This window comes from Heterocephalus glaber, unplaced genomic scaffold (genome assembly GCF_053883595.1).
Source record: "Heterocephalus glaber isolate CG9 unplaced genomic scaffold, H.glaber_assembly_v1.0 deba00001447, whole genome shotgun sequence".
Classification (NCBI taxonomy): domain Eukaryota; kingdom Metazoa; phylum Chordata; class Mammalia; order Rodentia; family Bathyergidae; genus Heterocephalus; species Heterocephalus glaber.
In genome coordinates this window covers 400,184-414,433 of record NW_028258299.1, presented here as the reverse complement: position 1 = coordinate 414,433, position 14,250 = coordinate 400,184, and the positions used below count along the sequence as shown (strand labels likewise).

Sequence of the window (14,250 nt, the reverse complement as noted above, 5' to 3'; positions counted from 1 at the left end):
CTGAGCACCACCAACTCAGGTATTTTCTACTCCAGTCCATTCATTTAAAAGTGCTATTCAGGGCTGGGGATTTAGCTCAGTGGCGCCACGCCTGCCTTGAAAGTGCATGTCCTGAGTTTGAGTCCAGGTACGGCAAAAAAAAAGCTATTCATGTCAGGCGTGATGGTTCCCACCTGTAATTCAGCACTCGGAAGGCTGAGGCAGGAGGCCAGCTGTGAGTTCCAGGCCAGCCTGGGCTACATAGTGAGTTCAATGCCATCCTGAACTACCTAGCAAGACCCTGTAAAAATAAGTAAATAAATAAATATGCTATTCAGGATCCATCAGGCTGGGTTCATTTGAGACTTTGCGCTTTAGTTTCTCTGACAATAGCTATCTTCATCGTCTGCTTGTAGTTGAGAATGTGAGCTGCAGATCACTAGCTAGGAGTGTCCAAGACACCTAGAAGTGGTCTACATCCTTTCCTGTGTTTGAGCCAGGTGTGGGCCATACCTATAATGCCAGCATTTTGGGATGTTGTAAAGTAAAAGTTTAGAAAGATGAAATGATGTGAGGCCACATGCCTGTGATTCCAGCACTTGGGAGGCTAAACCAGGAGGATCGAGTTTAAACCTGGGCTATACAGTAAGATCCTGTCTCAAAAACCAAAAATCAAGGGCCAGGGATTTAGCTCAGTGACAGTGCGCTTGCCTCAAGCACAAGGTCATGAGTTCAATCTCCGATACCAAAAAAAAAAAAAAAACCAAAAATCTATAAGAATCTTTTTTTTTTATGACTGGGATGTAGCTCAGTGGCAGAGCAAGTGTGAAGTCCTGGATTCAGTTTCTCATATCACAAAAATATAAGAAAATAAATGAAAATCACTTGCCACTTTTTTTGCGGGGGGTACTGGGACGAAAACTCAGGACTTTGCGCTTTCGAGGCAGGCACAGTGCCACTGAGCTAAATCCCCAGCCCAACTTCCCACTTTTTGGTGCGATCCAGGACTCTTTGGAGACATGGCTGATTCCAGGTCATGTTGCTAACTTTAGCCAATAGAAATACGGGTCCCAGTCCAATTTGAATCTCAGATAAACAAGCAGTTTTCAGCATCGTGTCTGCCACAGTCCCAGCCATTTCCTGTCTGCAGCAGGAAGTGCCCAGGAGTCCCTGCACCTCTACACCAGCTAGTGAACGTGCCAAGGCCCTAGACCCTGCAGGGGGCTCTGGAGCCGCCCGAACATGCTTCACTGGGCAAAGACGGGACACCATGAGCACCAGCAAGGTGCTTGTGAAACCTCTGCAATGCTAGAGGATGCCCTCCTTGGCCTGAGCCTTGCTGGATTCTTTGGTTCTGTGATTAGAACACATTTTCTAAGCACATGAGTATAACTTCCAGTTTTGCTGGAAACCAAAAATAATGTACATGATTATGAAGTCTCTCTTTTTTTTTGAGACAGGTCTTGTGCATAGTTCAGGCTGGCCTTGAACTCGTGGGGATCCTCCTACCTCAGCCTCCTGGATGCTGGGATTATAGTATGTGCCACATGGCTGGTGATGTCTCTTTGAAGTCCCACGGGCACCCATTTTGAGTGGCTTAGGCCAATGCACACTTGTACAGATTTAAAGTAAGAGATGTGAAAATACTGGAAAGGAAAAGGAAATTGAACTTCCAACCCCTTAGGAGTAGCTACCCTTTTTTTAGTCATTTTCTTCATGCCAACATTACTTCAGTTTCTTTAAACAATTGGACTGGAAGATGTGGAGTTATTGGTTTGTAGTAGAAGAATTCAGGTCTATTTTTTCTCAGTAGAGGTCTTTTATTGCATCATTAAAATGTGACAAGTTTGGTTTTATAATCTGGAATCTTGTTTCCATAGCTGTCTCTCTCTCTCTCTCTCTCTCTCTCTCTCTCTCCCTCTCCCTCTCCCTCTCCCTCTCTCTCTCTCCCCCTCCCCTTCCCTTCCCTTCCTCCCTCTCCTACAGTCTGGCAAAGAAAGCTGGGGGCCTTCGCGCTGAGCTACATCCCCACCCCTTTCTGTATTTTATTTCATTGTGGTGCTGGGAACCTGGAGCCCTTCGGCCTTCTAAATGAAAACTAATCACATGACTTGAAGTTGTGATCAAAACCCTACTGGAGGGCAGGGGATTTAGCTCAGTGCTTCTGTTGCCTGCCTTGAAAGCACAAGGACCCGAGTTCGATCTCTGGTACCAAAAAAAAGAAAAAAAGAAAAACCCTTACTGGAAACATCACATTTCAGGGTAAATCTGCTTAGCGAGGCCTGAGAAGCCACTGCTGTCACAATGCGCAGGCCTCCGGGAAGCTACTGGCAGTTGTACCCAGCTAGGCCTGGCCCTTCTGACAGCCACACTGCACAGGTGTGGAAGCCATGTAGGCAGGCCTGTCCCACAGTTACGGGCACTGCAGGTGACATCTGTGTGTGCTGAGGATGGGTTTAGGGCTTCACTATGCCCAGCACACGCCCAGCCCTATGAATGGTGGGAGAAAATGGGAGGCTCATAGTTCCGATTTTAAAATTGATAGATGGGGCTGGGGACAGAGCTCAGTGCTAGAGCAATTGGTCCTGGATTCATCCCCAGCAATGCAAAATAAATACAGAAAGTGAAATGGATGAATCAGTAAATAACATCTCTTTCACAACAGAAGAGGGCAAGACTGCAGCGGGCATTGGGAGCCCCAGCTCCTGAGAGCAGGTCTGCGGCGTCCCCCCCCCCCCCCCCACAGCAGCAGACAGCACAGATCAGACCCTAAAATGGGGATCTGAGTGGTCTGCCCATGACTGGAACACACCCTGGGCATGCTGTCTTGATATTTTGTCAGGATAAAAGGCATGGCTGGCCCATGAAATAATGCTTTTGTATTTGGGGAATGGGGTGAGCTCTATGTAGTTCAGGCTGGCCCCGAATTCATGTTGATCCTCCTGCCTCAGCCTCCCTATTGCTGGGATTATAGGCATGCCCTGCCTTGCCTGGCTGTCTCTATATTTTTAACTTTCTCATGTATGTTCTTTAGTCTCAAGGTCGCAGTGCAGCAGTGCTCGCTCAGCTCTGTCTCACCAGGCCACCAGCTTGTGGCTCTCCCTCAGGAGAAGAGGGGAAGAGAGGACAGCTCCCCGGGGCCTGGCAGCCTTTGCCCATGAGGCCCACAGAGTGTGCAGCTGGAGGAGCAGGGATAGCAATGTGGAAGCCACGAGGTTCCAGAAAAAGCCCAGGACCCACAGGCACGTGGCCACCCCCAGACAGACAGGTCAGGACTGGGGACATGGCCGGGAGTGGAGCCTTGGCTCTGAAGGCCCGCGCACTGCTTCCATCTCTACCACCACGAAAACCAGGAAGACAGTGTGAGGGTGGGACAGCAGGCTGTGGTCAGGTCCGGCCTCAGCCTGATAGACAGGATGGGGACACACAGTTCCCTATGAGACCCAGAAAGAGCCAGGGCTGCAGTTGCCTGACCACACCACCCTACAACCAGTCCCTGGAAACCCAGGGCTTGAAAACCCCTTAGGGGGCCTGGGATTTAGCTCAGTGGTTCCGCCACCTGCCTCGCAAGAGAAAGGACCCAAATTTGATCCCCAGTACCAAAAAAAAAAAAAAAAAAAAGAAAAGAAAAGAAACCCCTGACTCACCTCTGTGAGGCCTGGGGCCCTGTTGCTGGCCCTTGCTCCTGTCCGGGCAGTGGCTGTGTAGACTCCTGTTGCTGTGGAACAAACCACATCCTCACCTTGCCATTCTCCCCATCAGGCTGGCTGTCCATCTGGGGTCTGGACAGGCTGATGCCTGTGTGTCATGGGGGCCTCACAGTCAGGGCCAAGACCCAGTGTCTCCTGGGCTGTCTACAGAGAGCTCTGGCTCTGGAAGGCTCCCCTGGTGCTGTCTTTTGGACCCCCAGTGGTCTCCCCAGTGGGGAGCTGCCCCTTCCTATCTGCTCTGTTGCACTAAGCTTTGCCCAGTCAGGAGCCTGATTGTTCAGAAGGGTTATGGCCTATGCTCCCCCTACTCATGGGAGGGGCTTGGACCAGTGCAGACATCACCAGGAGTCCGGACAGTCTCGAGTTCTGCCCTCAGCATGGCCAAGACAGGCCATCTTCCTTGTGTGTCACAAGAACCCTGGCAGCTTCAGCCATCTCTGTTCGCCCATGCCCACAGACCCAGTCCTCTGGCTAGACCAAGGCCCAGGCCTCTCCTAGGGGAGCCCAGAGCTTGCTGCTCCCTCTGCCCAGGAGGCAGCTTCCCCAGGCCCTGCCTGGTTACCCACACAGACTGCCTGAGCTGTCCAGCCAAGGAAGCCCTTGCCTGGTTTTGTTTCTCTCTCCCTCTCCCTCTCTCTCTCTCCAGTACTGGAGATTGAACCTGGAGCCTTCACACTGAGCAACATCCCCAGCCAATTTAATTTTTTATTTTGAGACAAGGTCCCGCTAAATTGCTAAGTTGTCCAAGCTGGGCTTGAACTTTTGTTTATTTTTTTCTTTTTTGAGACAGGGTCTTGCTGTCCAGTTCAGGCTGGGCTTGAACTCGCTATGTATCCCAGGCTGGCCTCAAACTCATGGTGATCCTCCTGCCTCAGCCTTCCTAAATGCTAGGATGCACCACTGCACCTTGGTTGTTTTTTTTCTCTTGAGTGTACTTGCCGCCTCAGTATACAAAGGATCAGCACAAGGCCCGGGATTTAGCTCAGTGGTGCCGCCACCTGCCTTGCAAGCAAAAGGTCCTCAGTTTGATCCCCAGTAACAACAACAACAAAAAAGATCAGCATGGAGCTGGGCACAGTGGCACACATCTGTAATCTCAGCACTTAAGGAGGCTGAGGCAGGAGGGTGGCAAGTTTCAGTCTGGACTTAGCAAGACTCTGCCTCAAAAATAGATAGATATGGGCCACGGACTTAGCTCAGTGGTGCCAGGCCTGCTTCACAAGCACAAGGTCCTGAGTTTGATCCCCGGTACCCCCCCCCCCAAAAAGATAAACTGGTGACAGATTAGATACAGCTGGATAGTTGCCCAGTGGCAGAACACTTACCTAGTATGCAGGAGGCCCTGGGTTTTATCACCAGAACTGAACAAAAACAAAAACAAAACCGAATAGACCAGCAGGCAGAGAATAGACAGCGTACTTAGTATTGAACCCTCCAGGTATGCACTCAATAAGTGCTGAGAAAACATCATGGTTTCTTTCTTTTGTTCTGTGGTACTGGGGGTTGAACCCAGGGCCCTCACACTGAGCCATATCCCCAGCCCTACCTATCCATCTACCTATCCATCCATCCGGTCATCCATTTGATACAAGGTCTCACTATGTAGTCCAGGCTGGCTTTTGTTTGTTTGTTTGTTTTGGTACTGGAGATGGGACTTGGGTCCTTGTGCTTGAGAGGCGGGCAGCAGAACCACTGAGCTAAATCCCCGGCTCTCCAGGCTGGCTTTGAACTCACTATACAGCCTAAGTTGGCCTCAAACTCGGTGATCCTCCTGCCTCAGCCTCCCGAATGCCAGGATTAGAGGGGTGCACCACCCCTCTGGGCTTGTTCTTACTTTTTTTTTTTTTTGGTACTAGGGATTGAACTCGGGTCCTTGCACTTTTGCAGCAGGCGGTGAGACCACTGAGCTAAATCCCCGGCCCTTGTTCTTACTTTTTGAGACAGGGTCTCGCTGAGTTGCCCAGGCTGAACCCAAACTCACAGTAGTCTGGAATCACAGGTGTGTGCCACTATGTCCAGCTTTTCTTTCTTTTCCTTAAATTCTTTTACTGGTCCATTTCGGGTGAACAGTACATTTGCATTTATCATCAGGTGCTTGTGCCTGTACATGATGAACCTTGGTTCTTATTTTTTCCCCATTGCCTGTGCGCCCTTCTCCCCCTCCACCCTCCCCTATTTACACAGACTGTGTTTCCATTTTTTCCTTTTCTCATTTTTCCTTTCCCTTCTTTCCTTTCCCATTCTCCTCCTGACACCCCTACACCTTTGGACCTTTTCCTATTTCAAATTATCAATTATTCAATTTAATCATTTTAATCCTTATTTACACTTTCAGTTCAGCTTTTATTTCTTTTTTTTAAGCTATTTTCTGTTGTGTTTTTTCACTTTTTTTTTTTTTTGGTACTGGGGATCGAACTCGGGACCTTGCATTTGTGAGGCAGGCGGCGGAACCACTGAGCTAAATCCCCGGCCCTTTTCACATATTTACTTGTTGTGCAGTGCTGGGGATGGAACCCAGGGCCTTGTGTGTGCAGGCAAGCCACTACCATCCAGCCCACAGTGTGGGTCGTTTTGGATGAGCAGAGAGTGAGGCTCTGCCTGTCTGTGTAGTGTCTGGGCCTGAATGAATCTGTGGGACCCTCTGAAGCAGAGGGAGAGACAGAGTGAGAAAGAATGCGTGCGTGCGTGCGTGCGTGCGTGCGTGCGTGCGTGTGTGTGTGTGTGTGTGTGTGTGTGTGTGTGTAGCTGTCTGGTTGTGTCTCTGTTCCTGTGGGTTTTCTTCCTGATGAGCCGGGCTTCCTGGAATGTCCGAGTCACCAGGAATGGGTGCCAACATTGGGCTCCCGGCCTTTGAGCCTCGCCTGCCACCCCCCCGAAGGGAGGAGGTGGCCCTGGTCTGGTCTGGTGGGGCTGGGCCAGTGCTTTGGTGGACCCCGGGCCAACCCTTTCCTGGAGGATGAAAATGCCGGAAGCTGAGCTTCGTGGTCACAGTCCGTGGGAGAGTAGACAGGCCAGGCCCTCGGCTGTGGGAGGGGCAGGTGGCCTGCTTGGCACCCCCGGCCGACCGCCCGCTGGTCCTCTCCTCTCCTGTGTGTTTCCTGCTGCCTGCCTGGGCTCCACTGGCCAAAAGCCCAGAGGGCAGGATGGTGGGGATGAGGGTTCTCCAAAGGGTCAGGATTAGCCCAGATGTCTGGATCTGGCTGAGGAGTGAGTTTGATTTTTTTGTGTTTTGAGACAGGGTCTCACTATGTAGCCCAGGCTGGCCTCAAACTGCAGGTGATCCTCCTGCCTCAGCCTCTGGAGTGCTGGGATTACAGGCGTGCATGACCATGCCAGGCTCTGGCTTGTGACTTGGCCCTGGGCTGTGGGGTCTGAAGCAGAGGCCAAGTACATCAGGGAGCACCTGGAGTGAACAGGTTGGGGCCAGGCACCCCAGTTCCTGCTAGCTCAGGCCCTCTCTGCCCAACCTGGGGCCAGGTTCCCTCCAAGGCCCTGGGCCAGCCCTGGATGTCTCTGCCTCCATCCTCTGGAGACACTCAGAGAACACAAGAGAGACGACAGGGTCAGTGGCGGACGGGAGGATGGAGAGACAGCAGAGGTCCCCGGAGGAGGAGGGGCTGCCCACTAATAGAAACCAGTTAGGAAAACAGGAGGCGTGGCCAGGCAGGGCCCAGCAGTTTTGAGGATGCGGGCGGGGCCTGTTTTTCCAGAATGAAGGCCCAGGGAGGAGCAGGGCTGGAGCCAAGCTCAGGCCGATTCCAGTTTGGGAAGGGGCTCATCCAGGCCTAGGTCCATCGGGCCCGGGGCTTCTCTGTCCTTGTGGCTGGTCCTCCCTGTGTCTCCTGTACCCTCCCCATGCAGCAGTGGGTGGAGATGGGAGACTTATCTGAGGACCTGGGGACATGGTAGGGTTCAAGGACACGACCCCTGGCCCCCAGGGATTGGGCTGTGGTTTTTGTGGCCTTTCCGATTTTCCCTTTTTCTCTTTGTCTTGAGGTTTGCCTAAGGAGCAGGAGTGGGTTTGGTGCACAGTGCTTGGTCTGTTATTTCGAGTTTGTTTATGTGACTTTGTAAGTTTTCCAAGAGCTTTTAAATTTGTGCCTTCTGTGGGAAGGAGCCTCCCCTCGCTGCCTCCCTAGGGTCTCCCAGGAGCATGGTAACCTCCATTTGGTTTCAGGGATACCAGGTGGGCCCTGACAGGTGGGTGCCCTGGTGGCCCGGCCACCCATCCCTCCGGCCTCACCCTAGGGTCCCTGCTGTGGCGCTGGGTCCTAGAGGCCGTCTGTGGTCAGCAGTGCTCATCTCATCCTAAGTGAGCCCATGGCCCCCAGAGGAGGGCATGCAAGGTCATCCCAATCTGACAGGGAGGGAACAGGGTGAGCAGGCAGGAAGCAGCTGGGCTCCTGGGGTCTTGGGTACCAGGGTGCCTTTAAGAGGGGAGAACCCCTCAACCCCAGCTCTGGCAGCTGCTCACATAGGGGATGCCAGAGTGGGGGCGTGGGCCCTCAGCCTGGAACCCTGCAGGGCAGGAAGGATGCACCACGGCCCCAGGCTCCGCGCCCTCAGGCTGCCCTCGCGCCCCTCCAGGGGCTGACCCGTGGGCCTGGCCTGGGCCTCTGCTGCTCCTCCCCACCAGCCAGCCCTGGACAGGGAGGCCAAGGAGTGGGCGGGCACAGACTGAGCCGGGACTCTGATGTCACAGCGGTGCCGGAGGGGGAGGGCTCGTCTGTTTTTCTGGAGAGTTAGAGTCAGAGCAGACAAAGCGAGGGGCCAGCAGCAGACGCCATGGAGCTGTGGTCCCGAGTCCTGCTGTGGGAACTTGTGCTTCTACAGAGTGAGTGGGATGGCACAGAGGTCGGGGGCAAGCTGTCGCTCTGGGCAGAACTCCCATGCGGGGGCATGGCACCAGGCCAGGGGCTGCCAGGAGGCCTCAGACAGCCTTCACCAGGAGGTTTTGAGGCCTTCAGGCGGACCCCAAAGCGCTGCCCTTGGGGATGCTGGACTGGACCGGAAAGCCATGGTGGGGAGGCTGAGGTGGCAGCAGCTGCTGTGGGCTCTTCCCTCTGGCAGCCTGGGTCTCACCTCAGACCCAGGCAGGCTGGGTGGGAGCAGGAGGCCCCTCAGATGCGGGGACCGGAGTGGGTCTGAGGGCGCCTGAGGACTTAGGGCCCCCGGCCTGCTGACCCCGCACATTCCTCTCCACACTCCGGGCACTCAGCCACTTCTCTGCGCAGGAACTTGGGCCTGTGAGGAGCTGATGGGGGCTCACTCCCACGTCCACTCTCTGGGCTCCACGCCCTGCCCTTTGTGAGGGCTCCTGTCTCCACAGCCAGGACTTTCAGCTGTCAGAGGGTCTGAGGACCCTGGGGACTCGTGAGCTGTCACCCTCTGCAGATGCAGGAGCCCCTGAAAACCAGGATGTGGACAACCCCAGGTCCTTCCCCAGGGTCAGGCTGAGGAGCCCCGGTGGACTTGGTGTCCACCTGAGATGTGGCCCCTGGTGATGACATGCATGCATTACCTGCAAGGAAGGGGTCCCATCCCAGCCCGCTGCTCAGGCCCTGGCTTCTGCACTCCGAGAGCACAGGCACTGCCCCAAGCCAAGGGAGGCAACACGGGGGCTAGGCTGCAGGACCCCACCTCCTCTGACCTCTCCAGTGTCACTCTAGGGCCGTGGGAGGGGCCCAGGGAGCAAGTGGCTGACCTTGTTACCAGTCGCTGTGTGCAAAGACCCCTCCCCAGGCTCTCTCTCCTCTCCTTGCAGGCTCCACTGTCCATCTGTTCTCAGGTGAGTGGCCACCGCCCCCAGCTGGGGGCCAGCCCCACCCCTTAGGGTCCCCTGCTGCCCCCTAATCCCCTCTTCCCCACCAGGGCCCTGGGGGCCTGCGACCAGCGACAGCTCAGTGGTGTCCGAGTCTGCCGTGACCGGGGAGGCGGGCAGCCAGGCGGTACTGCGCTGCCAGAGCCCGCGCATGGTGTGGACGCAGGACCGACTGCACGACCGCCAGCGCGTTGTGCACTGGGACCTGGGTGGCCGTCCTGGCCCCGCACGCCGGCTTGTGGACATGTACTCGGCTGGCGAGGTGCGCGTGTACGAGCCCAGGGACCGCGGCCGCCTGGTGCTGTCGCCCTCTGCCTTCCAAGACGGCAACTTCTCCCTGCTCATCCGCGGTAGGCAGCGCCGGGGAGTCCGGGGGTGGCTGGGACGGGGGCGCGGGGCTCACGCCTAGTTCTCTCCTTGCGGGCAGCCGTGGAAGACAGTGATGCGGGCCTGTACACCTGCAACCTGCACCACCACTACTGCCACCTGTACGAGAGCCTGGCCGTGCGCCTGGAGGTCACCGACCACCGTGAGTGCGCCCGGCACTGGCCTTGCCCCGCTGACCCCAGCCCCCCTGACCCCCGTCCCGCTGACCCCCGCTCGCTGACGCCCTTGCAGCCCGGGCCGCGCGCGCGCACTGGGACAATGAGAAGGAGGTGCTGACAGCGGCGCGAGGCACGGCCGCCCTGCTGACCTGCGTGAACCGCGTGGCCGTGTGGACCGAGCGGCACCTGGAGGAGGCGCAGCAGGTGGTGCACTGGGACCGGCAGCCGCCTGGGGTCCCGCACGACCGCGCAGACCGCCTGCTGGACCTGTATGCATCCGGCGAGCGCCGCGCCTATGCGCCGCCCTTCCTGCGCGACCGCGTGGCCGTGGGCGCCGACGCCTTCGCGCGCGGGGACTTTTCGCTGCGCATCGACCCCCTGGAGCCGGCCGATGAGGGCACCTACTCCTGCCACCTGCACCACCACTACTGCGGCCTGCACGAGCGCCGCGTCTTCCACCTGCGCGTGGCCGAGCCCGCCGCGCTCCCGTCGCGCCCGCGCACGCCTCCAGGCCCCAGCCCAGGTGCGTATCCTCCCCTCGGGCCGTGGCGCGGGAAGCGGGAAGCGTGCGGCGCTGACGCTATCTCTGCCCGCAGACCCCACGCTGGCGCGAGGCCGCAGCGTTGTCAATGTCATCGTCCCCGAGGGCCGAGCGCACTTCTTCCAGCAGCTGGGCTACGTGCTGGCCACGCTGCTTCTCTTCATCTTGCTGCTAATCACGGTGGTCCTGGCCGCCCGCCAGCGCCGCCAAGGGGGTGAGGCCGGCTACCCGGGCGGGCGGGCGCGGACGCGGGCACCGGAGCCCTTGACACCCTCACCCTCCGCAGGCGACGACCACGCGGACCAGAAGTCTGCGAAGGCCAAAGGGTGAGTGCCCCGCCCCGCCCTCTAACCCGCCGCCCCGCCCTCTAACCCGCCGCCCCGCCCCCTAACCCTCCGCCTCCTCCAGCAAAGACTTGAACCTGGCCGAGTTTGCAGTGGCCACAGGGGACCAGTCTTCCTACAAGAGCGAGAATCTCCAGCTAGGTAGGGGTTGGGACGCCCAGGCACAGGCCGGGCGGGCCTGGGCGGGGGACGGGGATCCTCAGCTTGCTCTCCCTGCACCAGATTACAAAAACAACATCCTGAAGGAGAGGGTTGAACTGGCCCACAGCTCCCTGCCTGCCAAGAACATCGACCTGGACAAAGGTGAGTGCTGCCCACCTTCAGCCTGACCCAGGCTGCCCCCTCCCAGGTGCCCGGAATGCAGGGCCCTAGCCAGCCCCATGGATAGGAGGCCATTACCATCCAGCTCCAAAGTCCCCAGGAAGCCCTGCCGAGTGTCTGCTTTGTTTCTCACCACGTGGCTGGGCAGAGTAGACCCCAGCTGGTCCTTTGACTTCCAGAGTTCAGGAAGGAGTACTGCAAATAGAGGGATGCTGGGCTCCTGGCTGGGCCAGCAGCTCTGCCCGAGGACTGTGGATGTCCCCAGGCCCTCAGTCGGCTCACTGACTTCCTCCTGGCGGCTGGTCCCGCATTCCTGATGAAGTTGGCCCCGGGCTGGCTGGCACAGAGTGGCTGGGGAACCACCTTTGTTCTCAAGAAGCTACTGTAGGCTTCTGGGGACTCTGCCGAAGCTTGGCTACCACCTTTCAACCCCTCTTGCCAACTGGTGGCCCTACCCCCACAACACATCCCAGATCCCACTGATGCCCTTCAAGCCCTCAGGCCCTCTTGGTCCCTGTCTGCTGGGGAGGAAGACACCCCAGAGGGGACTCAATCAGCTCTCAGCAGACTCGGGCAGCTGGGGTCAGCCTCAGGGCTGGCACCTCACACCTCTGGGGGAGCCTGCGTGGCCTTTCCAGACTGCACCAGGCACCCACATGTTACTCAGAGCCCCACCCAGCTGCCATCTTCCTATGGGGAGACTGAGGACTCCTGCAGTCCACTGCTTTGGGCCACGAGGGGCTGCCATGGCCCTGTGCTTCCAACCCTTCTCCAGCTGTTTTCCATGAGCCGCCTTGACATCACTGGGCTCAAAGTGACTTCTGACACTCAGACCTCTCTCTGGGCGGGAGTCTTGGGCAGGGGCTGCATTTGGCTTCTGTTGTGGCTGAGAAGGGGTGGGGGATGACAACGGGTGTGGGTGGCACGCTGACACCCCATGAGCGCACCTGCGGGGGGAACTGGTGAAACAATAAAGGCCACATCTGATTTTTAGACTTGACCCAGGTGTGCCTCTGCACTCCCTCGCTCCCCTCGGGGCAGAGCCTGGGCCTTGGGAATCCTCCAGTGCCCTCTCTGTCCTGTGAAGTCCATCATCCTGGCTCCATCCTTTGGGAAGGTCTGGGTCCTCCCAGGAGCAGGTGTTCTTCGAGGGCAACACTGGAGCCGATTCCCTGTGTACATCCTGGCAGAGGAGTTCCAGTTCCTCTTCTGAACGAGGAGGGGGACCAGATTAAGACAGGGAGGGGACACAGCCCAGTCATCTGAGGATCAGATGCTGAAATGGGATGGAAGAGCAGAGGCACTCATGAAGGCTTCACTAGGTGCCGGGCTGATCTGGATGGAGACTTGGGCAGGGGCTGGCTGGCACGGTTGGTGCTGCCCCTGCTGGCTCCATGCCAGGGTAGGTCAGGAGCTGGCTGCATGTTCCCCACACCAATGTGGTGGAGGAGAGGGGAGCTGCTGACAGGCACTGAGCTGTTTCCCCACCTTGGCCCTCCAGTGCCCTCCCAGGACAGGGGACAGAAAAGGGTGGCTGTCACCCGAGACCCCAACGATCCAAGGTGGGCAGGAGATTGGCTTGGGAGGTGTGGTGTGCTTGAGGATGCACTTTTATCCCAGCTCCGTAGCCTCTGGCCCCAGTACTGGCCACACTGTCCCTGGACAGGGTCACTCCTGGCAGGGCCCCTGCCTGACCATGTCAGCATCAGCACTATGACTGGCCTGGAGCCTCTGGCCACTGCCCCTCTCCTTGTTTGGGCTGAGTGTCAGGGGGAAGGGAGCTGGAGGGTAGCAGGGCCCAGATCCTGCACTGAGTGTCACCAGTTCTGACCAACAGCCATTGGCATAGGCTGAGGGGCTCCCAGGGCAGGGAATGGCCTCCCCTTCCTTGGGCACAAGCAGAGTCCCCGGGTCAGACCCTCGAAGGCTATGTCCTTCCTGCCTGGCCTTTGGGAAAACAGGGCAGAGGGAAGAGGACCCAGCTTCAGGTTCAAGGAGAGTGGGTGCCCAGGGTAGCAGAGCCCTGCTGCTGTGCCCATCAAGCTGAGGGCCAGGGCAGGCTGCTTGTCCTCAGCTGACACAGGGTGGCCTCTGGCCTGCACTCAGGATCTTCTGTCCTGCACTCAGGATCTTCTGTCCAACCTCTGGGTCCTCCAGGCGGTGGGAGCAACTTTTCTTGGGCCGAGCCAGCACTGGCGATGTTCAGGACCACGCAAATGGAGATTCCTGGGTGACAAGGGGAAACCAGGCGCCTTCCCACGTCTCCTGGGGGTGTCATAGGCATCCGCCTCCCCTACTCTGAACAGCATTGGGCGCCCTCTCGTGGCCTCAAGGCTTCCTTCTAGCGTGAAGGGAGACAGAGCCTCCAGCCCAGCGGGGCAAGTGACTGGACCCTTCAGTGCCTGAGGGGCCCTGGCTGGTTCAATCCACAACGATAAAATCCCTTCGGCTTCAGCGGCCGGGGCGGCACCCCGAACACCCGCGTCCACGCGATCTCCCCACCCACGCGAGCACCACATGCATTTGGCCCGCGCTTCCTGGAGGCCCCGTGGGGTTAGCACTGGGCGCAGGAGCTCGAGGTTGGTGCAGGGTGCAGAGGGACCACGTGTCGCTGGGTCGGGGCGGACACAGTAGCCCTAGTTTCCTACGGTGCAGCCCTGCAGCCCACCGGAGGAGCCCCGGGCGGCTCGGGAGAGGGCGCAGGACCTGGATTGCTTGGCCACGCTCGGGGCGCCGCGGCGGATCTCCGGGATCTGGGGACTCGGCATGTCCCGGGTGGGGCCTCCCTCTGACGGGGCGCGCGCCGCAAGTCTGGCAGAGGTTCCCGAGGGTCCCTCCGCCTACCGGGGGACGCGCCGTCTGCCCACCGGCGCTGATATTAGGCGGGCACGGGGGTTACGGGTTTCTCCGGGCCCTAGCGCGGGGCAGGGCTGGTGGCGCCCGTCCAGGAAGGGGGGGGAGCTCGCATCCCGCCGCTCGCTCCACCCCC

General features: G+C 58.0%; 1 protein-coding gene across 10 annotated transcripts; it reads left to right on the top strand.

Annotated features, from left to right (window-relative positions):
* Positions 1–7,974: 7,974 nt before the first annotated feature.
* Mxra8 (matrix remodeling associated 8) lies at positions 7,975–14,222 on the top strand. Of its 10 annotated transcripts, none has more exons than XM_087214345.1 (10): positions 8,294–8,523; positions 9,454–9,477; positions 9,561–9,860; positions 9,938–10,039; positions 10,129–10,578; positions 10,652–10,810; positions 10,883–10,922; positions 11,005–11,081; positions 11,163–11,243; positions 13,389–14,222. In XM_087214345.1, exons 1-10 carry the CDS (start codon positions 8,475–8,477, stop codon positions 13,493–13,495), a joined length of 1,389 nt encoding a protein of 462 aa, XP_087070471.1. In that variant the 5' UTR covers positions 8,294–8,474; the 3' UTR covers positions 13,496–14,222. The 10 variants fall into 10 exon arrangements, with proteins under 10 accessions (XP_087070470.1, XP_087070471.1, XP_004863914.2 ...); XM_004863857.3 differs by lacking the exon at positions 13,389–14,222 and adding an exon at positions 11,441–12,261; XM_087214343.1 differs by having other exon boundaries at positions 10,652–10,922.
* The last annotated feature ends 28 nt before the right edge of the window (positions 14,223–14,250 follow it).

Coding starts and splice junctions, on each gene's coding strand:
- Mxra8 (XM_087214343.1), top strand. CDS start 8,475: ATGGAGCTGTGGTCCCGAGTCCTGCTGTGGGAACTTGTGCTTCTACAG. Junction 9,478..9,560: donor CACTGTCCATCTGTTCTCAG/GTGAGTGGCCAC, acceptor CTTCCCCACCAG/GGCCCTGGGGGCCTGCGACC. Junction 11,244..13,388: donor GAACATCGACCTGGACAAAG/GTGAGTGCTGCC, acceptor TCCTGCACTCAG/GATCTTCTGTCCAACCTCTG.